At 43.0% G+C, this 12984-nt stretch overlaps 2 protein-coding genes across 2 annotated transcripts; both read right to left on the bottom strand.

Annotated features, from left to right (window-relative positions):
• Window positions 1-17: 17 nt before the first annotated feature.
• Window positions 18-9612, bottom strand: tmem45b (transmembrane protein 45B). The gene is made up of 6 exons (XM_010870489.5): window positions 9495-9612; window positions 1581-1783; window positions 1277-1489; window positions 918-1102; window positions 703-845; window positions 18-566 (listed from the first exon to the last, which is right to left on the bottom strand). Exons 2-6 carry the CDS (start codon window positions 1768-1770, stop codon window positions 461-463), a joined length of 837 nt encoding a protein of 278 aa, XP_010868791.1. The 5' UTR covers window positions 1771-1783; window positions 9495-9612; the 3' UTR covers window positions 18-460.
• Window positions 9613-10092: 480 nt separating this feature from the next.
• On the bottom strand, window positions 10093-12483 carry gng8 (guanine nucleotide binding protein (G protein), gamma 8). The gene is made up of 3 exons (XM_010870491.2): window positions 12413-12483; window positions 11414-11536; window positions 10093-10649 (listed from the first exon to the last, which is right to left on the bottom strand). Exons 2-3 carry the CDS (start codon window positions 11495-11497, stop codon window positions 10521-10523), a joined length of 213 nt encoding a protein of 70 aa, XP_010868793.1. The 5' UTR covers window positions 11498-11536; window positions 12413-12483; the 3' UTR covers window positions 10093-10520.
• Between the last annotated feature and the right edge of the window lie 501 nt (window positions 12484-12984).

The raw sequence follows: 12984 nt of genomic DNA, 5'->3' as shown, positions 1-12984 counted from the left end.
TAACTACAAAACAAATGAAAAGTTCTTGAAAATTTATTGAAAATACAGTATGTATATATCTCATTAGACATTTGGTTTTCCATGTTGCTCTAGATCCTCAGGCCGGACATATATGCAAACATTTAAAGTCTTCATTAGAAACCCAGTTCGGTAACATTCAATTATTTGATATACTCTTACCTCAAAAATAATTCTAGTACATTTCAACTATTTCACATGGTCTCAGAGATAACACCCAGTCTTGAAAACAAGATATTAACATTCATATAATGATATTTTTTGTTCCTCATTAAATTGCTCACTAAAGCAAATTATGTACAATTAATGTGACTTTAATCTGCATGCAGTGCATTTCATTCCTGATAAGATCAAAATACAAACACACTCCAGCACAGATACAAACAGGACAAACCAGCTGATCTAACTCATGGGGAATTCACCATGGTACTTTACACAATGTTCATGGTTCGTCTTCTGACTCCTCCAGCAAAGCCTTTTGGGAGCTTGATGTGTTTCTCATACCGATCTCAATTTCACCTCCCCTCGCTGTACATCTTTTGACACAGCTGTTAGGACCCGAGAAAAAGCGACAAATAAGACTTGGCCGGAATTAGCAGTTCAACTACTCAAACTATGGCAATTTAAGGGATTACTGGCCTATTGGAGGTGATAGAAGAATGAGTGTGAGAGGAAGATACTGACCACCAGGCCATGCAGTAGTTGATGCCGACGATCAGCATGGCTATGGCCCAGTGCCAGCAGTAGCACATGGTTATGAACATGATGTTATCGTGCGCGTCCAGATCCCACTCTACTCCGTTCAATGGGAACAGAACGAATCCAATCTGAAAGTGAAAACACATTGTCTCGGTTTCTGTGACAAAGGTAGTGTGTCATGTGGCGGTGGTGACTAGTACCTGGAAGAACCAGGTGCCCTGCAGGATGGTCAGGCTGGTTCTGAGCAGCTCCAGTATGATGTTATTTCGCATAAACACCTCCAACAGGGTACTTGCTGCGCTACCAAACACCGCCACCAGCAGCAGAGAGTGGATGTGGGTGTCCAGAGGGGGGCGCATGTGCACATGGAAGTAAAACAAGAACCCTACAGGGAAATAAAACATCCTGGAATACTACAATTTGCAGATAGCATCTAATCACTGTCTACAGTTCAACAGGAAATGTATTAACTAAGGGTATTATTCCCAGAGTAAGAATACCTACAAACTAATATATGCCTTGATCGTCAATAAGTAACAATAAACCTTTAATACTGTACCTTCTATGAAAAAGGCCAGGGAGAGAGACAGGCGGTCCAGGCCAAGTGGAACTGGGAGCGATGACATAGTGAGGACTTTGGCCACTCCGGCGATGCCAAAGAAGAGGTACATGGTGCTGTGCTGCCAGTTCATCAGCTTCACCCAGGACTTGGTTTCTCTGTTGTACAGATGAGCATGGGGGCCATCAGGGACAAACTGCTCGGCCATGATGCCTACAAGATGAGACAATGTGAAACAGCAAGCCCCCAGAAGATCATTAGTCTGGAAAAAGGAGAGGGCTCTAGGTGCACCAGGGAGACTCACCCACAAAGGTTAAGAAAAGCATTAGGGACCCTTCGATTAAGTCTATTTTGTTGTAGAACAGAGGAAGCTTTGGCCTTCCTTTGGGCTGACGCTTCCTCCAGCAGTGTCGGAGAGGGTACTTCAATGACCAGCACAGCCCTAACAACAGAAAGCAGCTGCCAGGAAGGGCATGTCCCTTGAAGTTGGCCATTCTCTTGTCAAGCCTGGCAAATGAGAAATATATGTATTAACAAAAAACAAATATGTTGGTTTGCGATGATTGAAAGTACCATGGTAATTGTTTGAGAAATGTTCCCATCAGCACTAAACTTGAATTAAATAGGCAGGTAGGTATGAAGACAATGCAGAGGGACATTCTTTTAATTCAGGCATATTTGGTCATTATTTACAATGAGTATAATACTTGTTATTTCTGTGGGGTCAGTTTAGGACAGGTGTTGTATCCTGGCAACTCTTCCCAGGCATCCATTGCAGAAGTTCTAAAACAATTTGTCTTGCAAATACAAAATGCAAATCAATTTTGCAGTCCCAAAAGATAGATGGGTTAAAGAAAGTTTGGGGTAAAAAGGGAAGCCAATACAAAACCAATGTGCAGTTTGCCTGCCAGTTTGTAGTTTCCAGTCAGGTCATATATTGTAATTAAGTACAAAAGCACAAATAGGTGTGGTATATTGTCAATATACCACAGCTAAGAGCTGTTCTTAGTAGTGGAATATATTGGCAATGTGTTATAAAGCCCCAAGATGCTATTGTAAACTGGTTACTAATAACATTTTAACAGTGAAAAGGTTGTGTTGTCATACCTGTGGTGTGTGGTCTCATATATCACAGCTTTTACCAATCAGCATTCAGGATTCAAACCACCAGGTTTATAATTAAGCACTACACTGATCAGCCATAGCATTATGACCAGGTGAATAACACTGAAAATCTTGTTATCATGGCACCTGTCAGTGGGTGGGATATACACTCACCTAAAGGATTATTAGGAACACCATACTAATACTGTGTTTTACCCCCTTTTGCCTTCAGGACTGCCTTAATTCTATGTGGCATTGATTCAACAAGGTGCTGAAAGCATTCTTTAGAAATGTTGGCCCATATTGATAGGATAGCATCTTGCAGTTGATGGAGATTTGTGGGATGCACATCCAGGGCACGAAGCTCCCGTTCCACCACATCCCAAAGATGCTCTATTGGGTTGAGAGCTGGTGACTGTGGGGGCCATTTCATTACAGTGAACTCATTGTCATGTTCAAGAAACCAATTTGAAATGATTCGAGCTTTGTGACATGGTGCATTATCCTGCTGGAAGTAGCCATCAGAGGATGGGTACATGGTGGTCATAAAGGGATGGACATGGTCAGAAACAATGCTCAGGTAGGCCGTGGCATTAAATGATGCCCAATTGGCACTAAGTGTGCCAAGAAAACATCCCCCACAGCATTACACCACCACCACCAGCCTGCTCAGTGCTAACAAGGCATGATGGATCCATGTTCTCATTCTGTTTACGTCAAATTCTGACTCTACCATCTGAATGTCTCAACAGAAATCGAGACTCATCAGACCAGGCAACATTCCTCCAGTCTTCAACTGTCCAATTTTGGTGAGCTTGTGCAAATTGTAGCCTCTTTTTCCAATTTGTAGTGGAGATGAGTGATACCCGGTGGGGTCTTCTGCTGTTGTGGCCCATCCGCCTCAAGGTTGTGCGTGTTGTGGCTTCACAAATGCTTTGCTGCATACCTCGGTTGTAACAAGTGGTTATTTCAGTCAAAGTTGCTTTTCTATCAGCTTGAATCAGTCGGCCCATTCTCCTCTGACCTCTAGCATCAACAAGGCATTTTCGCCCACAGGACTGCCGCATACTGGATGTTTTTCCCTTTTCACACCATTCTTTGTAAACCCTAGAAATGGTTGTGCGTGAAAACCCCAGTAACTGAGCAGATTGTGAAATACTCAGACCAGCCCGTCTGGCACCAACAACCATGCCACGCTCAAAATTGCTTAAATCACCTTTCTTTCCCATTCTGACATTCAGTTTGGAGTTCAGGAGATTGTCTTTACCAGGACCACACCCCTAAATGCATTGAAGCAACTGCCATGTGATTGGTTGATTTAGATAATTGCATTAATGTGAATTTGAACAGGTGTTCCTAATAGTCCTTTAGGTGAGTGTATTAGGCAGCAAGTGAACATTCTGTTCTCAAAGTTGATGTGTTAGAATCAGGAAAAATGGGCAAGCGTAAGGATCTGAGCGGCCAAATTGTGATGGCTAGACGATTGGGTCAGAGCATATCCAAAACTGCCGCCCTTGTGTGGTGTTCCCGGTCTCCAGTGGTCAGTACCTATCAAAGGTGGTCCAAGGAAGGAAAAGTGGTGAACAACACAGGGTCATGGGTGGCCAAGGCTCACTGATGCATGTGGAGAGTGAAGGCCGGCTGGTGTGGTCTGATCCAACAGACAAGCTACTGTAGCTCAAATTGCTGAAAAAGTTAATGCTGGTACTGATAAAAAGCTTCAGAACACAAAATGCATTGCAGTATGTTGCGTATAGGGCTGCATAGCCGCAGACCAGTCAGGGTGCCCATGCTGACCCCTGTCCACTGCAGAAAGCGCCTAAAATGGGCACGTGACCATCAGAACTGGACCACGGAGCAATGGAAGAAGGTGGCCTGGACTGATGAATCACATTTCCTTTTACATCACGTGGATGGCTGGGGTGCGTATGCATCACTTAGCTGGAGAACACATGGCACCAGGATGCACTATGGGAAGGAGGCAAGCTGGCTGAGGCAGTGTGACGCTCTGGGCAATGTTCTGCTGGGAAACATTGGGTCCTGCCATTTATGTGGATGTTACTTTGACGTTCCACCTACCTAAGCATTGTTTCAGACCATGTGCACACTTTCATGGCAACAGTATTCCCTGATGGCATTGGCCTCTTTCAGTAGGATACTGCACCCTCCACAAAGAAAAATGGTTCAGGAATGGTTTGAGGAAAACAACAAGTTCAAGGTGTTGACTTGGGCTTCAAATTCCATCCATCCATCTTCTTCCGCTTATCCGGGGCCGGGTCGCGGGGGCAGCAGTCTAAGCAGAGATGCCCAGACTTCCCTCTCCCTAGACACTTCCTCCAGCTCTTCCGGGGGGACACCGAGGCGTTCCCAGGCCAGCCGGTAGACATAGTCACTCCATTGTGTCCTAGGTCTTCCCCGGGGTCTCCTCCCGGTGGGATGGGTCCGGAACACCTTCCCGGGAAGGCGTTCAGGAGGCATCCGGAACAGATGCCCAAGCCACCTCAGCTGACCCTTCTTGATATGGAGGAGCAGCAGCTCTACTCTAAGCTCCTCCCGGGTGACCAAGCTTCTCACCCTATCTCTAAGGGATCGCCCAGCCACCCTGCGGAGAAAGCTCATTTCGGCCGCCTGTATCCGGGATCTTGTCCTTTCGGTCATGACCCAAAGCTCATGACCATAGGTGAGAGTAGGAACGTAGATTCCTACTAGTCTGTCCAGCTTCCTCCCCCGCCATCGAATCCAACTCACCACCAGGTGGTGATCAGCTGACAGCTCTGCCCCTCTCTTCACCCGAGTGTCCAAGACATACGGCCGCAGGTCAGATGAAACGACAACAAAGTCGATCATCGTACTAAGGCCTAGGGTGTCCTGGTGCCACGTGCACTGATGGACACCCTTATGCTTGAACATGGTGTTCGTTATGGACAAACTGTGACTAGCACAGAAGTCCAATAACTGAACACCGCTCGGGTTCAGATCAGGGGGACCGTTTCTCCCAATCACGCCCCTCCAGGTGTCACTGTCGTTGCCCACGTGGGCGTTGAAGTCTCCCAGTAAAACGATGGAGTCCCCAGTCAGAGCACTTTCCAGCACCCCTCCCAGAGACTCCAAGACGGCCCCTTATGGTCCCTCCTGCAGGTGGTGAGCCCACGGAAAGGCGGCCCCACGTCGCTCCTTCGGGCTGAGCCCGGCCGTACCCCGTGGAGAAAGGCCCGGCCACCAGGCGCTCGCATACGAGCCCCAACCCCGGGCCTGGCTCCAGGTTGGGGCCCCGGCTGCGCCATACCGAGCGACGTCACGGTCCTCAAAATGTTTTCCGTCATTAAAAGGTTTTGAACCACTCTCAGTCTGACCCGTTTGCCTTGGGAGACCCTACCAGGGGCATATAGCCCCAGACAAAATAGCTCCTAGGGTCACTCGGGTACTCAAACCCCTCCACCACATTATGGTGGTAGTTCATGGAGGAGGGCTTCAAATTCCCCAGATCTCAATTCAATTGAGCATTTGTGGGATGTGCTGGAAAAACAAGTCCAATCCATGGAGCCCCCACCTCGCAAATTACAGGACTTAAAGGATCTGCTGCTAACATCTTGGGCCAGATATCACAGCACACCTTCAGTGGTCTAGTGGAGTCCATGCCTTGACAGGTCAGGGCTGTTTTGGCGGCAAAAGGGTGACCTACACAATGTTAGGCAGGTGGTCATAATGTTATGGCTGATTAGTATATATTGACAACATTCAACAAAACTCTGTGATGTCTTATTGTGGTTAAAAACTGGTGACCAAACATTAAAACATTTTTCCTTTTGTTATACCCATGGTATGAAGGTCTCTTATAATCTTCAATGCTGATTGGCTGATAAAGTAACAATGTTCTTTTTTTTTTGTGATAATCATAGCCATGCTATATGAGACTGTATACCATATGTATGACATAAAATCAGGTTTTACTGCTCTAATTGCAATGGCAACAGATTTATTAGAACAAAAGGCAATATATTGCCATGGGTATGATAAAACAAACACAGGTTTTTGAAAGTATTGCAAATATATACAAAAAACCCTGAAATATCACATTTACATAAGTAGTCAGAAACAAGATTCTCTGGTCTAATGAAATCAAGATTGAACTATTTAGGTCTGAATGCCTAGTGTCACATCTGAAGGAAACCTGGCATTTCTCATCACCTGGCCAGTACCATCCCTACAGTGAAGCATGGTGGTGGAAGAATAATGTGGTGGGAAACATTTTCAGCAGCCGGTACTGTGAGACAAAATCAGAATCAAGGGAAAGATGAACTGAGCAAATTACAGATCCTTGATGAAAACCTGGTCCAGAGCACTCAGGAAAAACTGGGATGACCTTCCAACTGGACAACAATCCTAACCACAGAGTCAAGATGAAGCGTTTTGAGTGACCCAGCCAGCCAGAGACTGGTAATGAACCCAATCAAACACCTATGGAGTCTTAAAATAGCTGTGCTGTGACTTTCCCTATCCAACCGAATAGAGCTTGAGTTCATCTGCAGACAAGAATGGAAGAAACTCCCCAAATAGGCTACAGGTGTGCCAAGCTTATAGCATCATTTTTTTGTGGCATTGGCACAGTAAAGGCTTGTTTCTGGAAAACTCTAGGCTGATATCACTGCTAAGGATGCTTCAAATATGTCCTGTATTGAGTGAAGGGGTCTGGATAATCATCTAAAAACCTGTTTTTGCTTGGTCATTATGGGATGTTGTGTGTAGGTTGATGTGGAAAGAAATCACTTCATTTTAGAATATGGCTGTAACGTAACACAATGTGGAAAGAATGAAAGGATCTGTATACTTTAAGTATGCCCTGTATGTACAATTTTGCTCAAAACACGTCTTTTATTTCTTATGGGATTCACATTCAGCTGTCGGTCATAACAGAATGGCACAATCATAAAACAAGACATGGCAACAAAGAAAAATATGAACTGACCCCTGTTCAAAAGTCTGCATACCCTTAGTTCTTAATACAGTGTATTGCCCCCTTTAGCATCAATGACAGCATCTTTTGTAATAGTTCTTGCAGGTGTTACAGCTGCCCATTCATCTTGACACAATGCCTCCATGTCATCTTTGGTGGTCTTGCATGAACCGCACGTTTGAGATCTCCCCAGAGGGGCTTGATAATATTAAGATCAGGAGACTGTGATGGCCACTCCAGAACCTTCACCTTTTTCTGCTGTAACCACTGGAGGGTCAACTTGGCCTTGTGCTTAGGGTCATTGTTGTGCTGAAAAGTCCAAGAGCTTCCAATGCGCTGCTTTCGTGCAGAAGAATGCAAATTGTCTGCCAGTATTTTCTGATAACATGATGCATTCATCTTGCCATACATTTTCACAAGATTCCCTGTGCCTTTAGAGCTCACGCACCCCCAAAACATCAGAGAGCCACCACCATGCTTCACAGTGGGGATGGTATTCTGTTCACTATAGGCCTTGTTGGCCCCTCTCCAAACATAGCGCTTATGATTGTGACCATCAAGCTCTATTTTGGTCTTGACAGTGCTAGAAGCTGTTAGGCGTGTCAAGGTGTTGTTGGGCATATTTTAACTGGGCTTTTTTGTGGCATTGGCGCAGTAAAGGCTTCTTTGTGGAAACTCGACCATGCTGCTCATTTTTGTTTAGGTATCGTCGTATTGTGCTCCTTGAAACAACCACACTGTCTTTTTCCAGAGCAGCCTGTATTTCTCCTGAGGTTAGCTGTTGGTTTTTCTTTGTATCCCGAACAATTCTCCTGGCAGTTTTGGCTGAAATCTTTCTTGGTCTACGTGATATTGGCTTGGTGTCAAGAGAACCCCAAATTCTCCACTTCTTAATAAGTGTTTGAACAGTACTGACTGGCATTTGAAAGGCGTTGGACATCTTTTTATAGCCTTTCCATCTTTATAAAGTTCCATTACCTTACGTTTCCATTAAGCAGGTTTTTGACAGTTCTTTTCTGCTCCCCATGGCTTAGTATCTAGCCTACTCAGTGCATCCACGTGAGAGCTAACAAATTTATAGACTATTTATACACAGACACTAACTGCAATTTAAAAAGCAACAGGTGTGAGAAATTCACTTTTAATTACCATTTTCACCTGTGTGTGTCACTTTGTGTCTGTAACATGGCCAAACATTCAAGGGTATGTAAACTTTTGATCAGGACCATTTTGGTGATTTCTGTAAACATTATGATTTTAAAAGGAGCCGAACAACTATGTGATAATAAATGGCTTCATATGATCATTATCCTTAAACAACATGTAAAAAATTGCATGATCAATCATATTTCCAAAATTAATGCAAAGATTTCATTCTTTCTGACAGGGTATGCAAACATCTGAGCACAACTGTACCTCTACCATGTGTCATGCCCAAAAAACGCCCCCCCCCCCCCCCCCCCCCCCCCCCCATATGAATAACTGCCTAGATATACCACAACTTCAAACCAACCCATCCAGGACTAAAACTACCTATTTTTTTTGTTTACATAATATATTTATTTGCGTTTTTTACTGCAAACGCACTATATCCTTGTGCATGAACCGTAAACACTGACTATATGTTAGGTATACAGGTATAAGATACGTTGTCTCACTAGTTGTGTTAGTTGTGTGGTTGATGTCATGCTGGCGGTTTTTGCTTACAGTGAAGCTTATGAATCTGTGAGTCCGCGCGCGCTTGAGTGCATGCATGCATGCGTGCGTATGGCTGTGTATCTTAAGTCAGACCCATATTAAAAGAGGAGTGTCAGGTAGGCTATTTATCATTGTCAGACGAGTTTTTCTCGACTGGTCACCTTACGTATGCTCTCAACATTACATTAAATACTGCATAATTTTCTATCCATTCCACATATATTTATTTCATCTTCGTTTGTATTTTTCATCAGAATACAAAATAAAAAACATGTATTTTATAAATAATTACAGTAATTTCTTCTCTTCTTTCTGGTCCCATAAATTAAGCCTTCAGACTTGTTGACATGCCGGGTTTACACCATAGACTTTGTACCCTCATTAATCATGAAACCTTTTGTTCTCCTCTATTATTTCAGCTGCAGAACACCTAAAAAATTAGAGAGTTCTAAATGTTCATACCTTCTTCGGTGTAACAACGCAGCTGGTCAAATTCAAATCAGTAAATTCTGACAGTTGAGATGAATACCGCTCTAACAGTAATAAGCTGCGTCCGCTCTGAGCTCACCTGTTCATCTACCTGTAACTGAGCATCATGTGACACCGCCCATGTTTATTCTTTTAGAGACGCTTTCAAATGGTGTCCTCTATGCTCTCTATTCGTTTCCTTTCCTCGTCTCCTTTTCAAAACACATTGAATGAAAAAGCCAGAGGTCTTGCCGCCCTGATAAGCGCCAACTGGTTTTGAGAATGAGACGAGGAGAGAGGACGCGATGGGTATGAAACTTATCCTCGACTGTACCGCGACACAAGGACTTAAACTCTCAGGGTAGGCTACTTAAAACTGACAACATGGTATGCACGTTTCTATTAATTCGTTTAATTAATATATTTTTCAATTCATATGTTATAATTCTGTCAATGATATGAGACACCCGCAGTGTGTTGGCCTATTTAAACATCAAAACAGTTGATCAAAAACATGTTTATTCATATTAATAAATATATTACTAAATATTACAAAAAAATACGAATACAGGAAAAATAATTATACCAACACAAAAAAATGCTACTTAGAGATACATCTTGTTCTAAGGTGATACATCTTGTTCTGGGAAGTTTCTGACATTATGTTCTTCTTTAAGTCTTCAGAAAGCACTGAAGCATTGAGTTTCAGTGGGTTAATGTTTATTCTCTGTCAGGGTAGGGCGCTGGAAGGAAAGACCAGGGTGTGGCCTAGGTTTGGTGGCCACTCGTGAACTTTGTCCCCATTGGAAATATTATTTAATTTCCATCAGCCAGACTAGTCCAGACAGACAATTCAGTATTTTAAATAAAAAGTGTTTTAATTTTTTTTTTAATCCCACTGACTAGGCCAACCAAAACCAGCATTTTTAATGATTCACTACTATTCTGTTCTTATAATTCTGTTCTTATAATTTCCAGTAATGATGACACAAAACTTGAACTTGTTGGATGGTTTCAGGATTAAAGTATTGCACAAAAGAATTTCTTCTCCCGAAATGGATTTTCAGAAGATGGCACCGGTGTCACCAGAGGGTCCTCTTTGGCATGAGCCTCACAGAAGGCCATCAGATCAGCTGCAGCTTTGGACACCTGCACATGCAGATTAACAGGAAAAACACCCTGGAGATTATCAGGACAAACACACTGAAGATTAACAGGAAAAACACCCTGGAGATTATCAGGACAAACACACTGAAGATTAACAGGACAAACACACTGGAGATTAACAGGGCAAACACACTCCAGACTAACAGGACAAACACACTGCAGACTAACAGGACAAACACAATGCAGACTAACAGGACAAACACACTGGAGATAAACAGGACAAACACAATGCAGACTAACAGGACAAACACACTGCAGATTAACCGGAGAAACACACTGGAGATTAACAAGAAAACACGTTGGAGATTAACAGAACAAACACACTGCAGATTAACAGGACAAACACACTGAAGATTAACAGGACAAACACACTGGAGAATAACAGGACAAACACACTGCAGATTAACAGGACAAACACACTGGAGAATAACAGGACAAACACAGTGCAGATTAACAGGACAAACACACTGGAGATTAACAAAACAAACACACTGGAAAATAACAGGACAAACACACAGGAGATTAACAGGACAAACACATTCCAGACTAACAGGACAAACACACTGCAGATTAACAGGATAAACACACTGGAGATAAACAGGATAAACACACTGGAGATAAACAGGACAAACACACTGGAGATTAACAGGACAAACACACTGGAGATAAACAGAACAAACACACTGGAGAGTGAGGAAAAGCCACCATGCACATTAATAATGGCATACTTCTCCAGCCTTGCTCACCATCATTCTTTCGATGTTGACCTCTAGTTTGAGCTGTTCCACTGTCTTGCGGGCATCTGCAATTTTAGCCATATTGTTTGACATCCTTTCTCCACTCGTCGTCCCTCAGCCTCGTCCAACAGTCTGTAGACCATGCATTACGCTTTTTTAAATCAGTTATACAATTAGTCCCATATGACACCATGCATCTTACATGGACGCCAAAGCATGAGATGGAGTCACATCAGTGTGTAAACTTTCATTAGCTTGTTATTGTTGTTGCGGCTGCTGGGTCTCAGCTGGAACCATTGTAGTGAGGGCCTCAGAGGGAGGGGGGAGATAACAACATTACACCAGGGGCTTTGTGTTATTGTAACTCTAATGAAATGAACTAAAAACAGTTGTCTGTACTGTGATGATTAAAAGAAGCATTACATTTTCTTGAGAATAGCATTGGATTAAAGCAAATAACAGTGGAATTTTGGAAATCACCTGTCTCATCCATCTACATACAATGCCCAGTTTTTTTCTTAGTCGTCTTGTGACACAGTTGGGATCTCAGTGGCTGTTGCCTAATCCACCCCGGACCAATTTAGGGGACGCTGCACCTCGTATTTGTTATTAACAACTAAATTAATTGATAATAAATAATTTCTTGTTTTTAACATGAACATTTACATAACATACTACAGCTAAATACTACAACACTCTTCTCAGTCAGCACAGATGTTTTACATTTTAGTTTTAACCCTTAACTGAAACATTTGATTCAATTAGTCAATTAATCATCAAGCCTTTGTCCAATTGAATCAGTTTGGCTAATGTAGGACAAAAAACCAACATGGGAAACATCTATGTGTTGGGATGCGAAGAGAGGGTTGGGAAGTGGGCTGTTGTCTGGCACACCAGAACGCTGCAGAATCAATCCATATTCTACTACCAAAAACACATCAACTTCCTCTGTGAAACACAACAAATGAACATCAACACAATCAAATAAAAAAATGTGTTATGACTTACCACAAAAACAATACAGACAGTTCGGTCCAGGACTGTAGAGGCTCTCTCCACAACCTTGGACTTTCAAACGGGGAGAGATGAGGGGAGATGAGGGAGAGGAAGGCTGGAACAGGTTACCTCCTCTCATAATTAGCTCTCCTTCTTCCCCCATGTTGGGCTCATTGCAAGAGTAGCAGACAACATGGGGTGTGACCTTCTCTTGACAGTGTCTCCATCATTTGCTTGTCTGACATCAGACTGGTATTTGAGCTGTTTACTTTGGACAAGAAGTGCATTTGAAAAGAAGATGGCAATAATGTATGTTTATGTTATGCCACAAAAACGTTTTGTGGTACATTTGGGGTATGTCTGTTAGTTATTATTATTAAGAAAAAATAATCCAACTATGGCATTAAAGGTTTGATAGTATATTTATTTAAGATTGTTTATCTGTACCACAGCTCTTTGGAAAAAGACAGGCAACAGCATGTAACTAGGGTGCCTTAGGCAAGAGAGGTGTCATGAGAAATCCACCATGTGGTTGTTTTCTACATTTTTCCCACAATCAATTTGCACCTGAAAGATTCCCAGGG

This window comes from Esox lucius, chromosome 7, assembly GCF_011004845.1.
Source record: "Esox lucius isolate fEsoLuc1 chromosome 7, fEsoLuc1.pri, whole genome shotgun sequence".
NCBI lineage: Eukaryota > Metazoa > Chordata > Actinopteri > Esociformes > Esocidae > Esox > Esox lucius.
The sequence above is the reverse complement of the archived record's forward strand: the minus strand, read 5'-3'. Positions and strand labels throughout refer to the sequence as shown.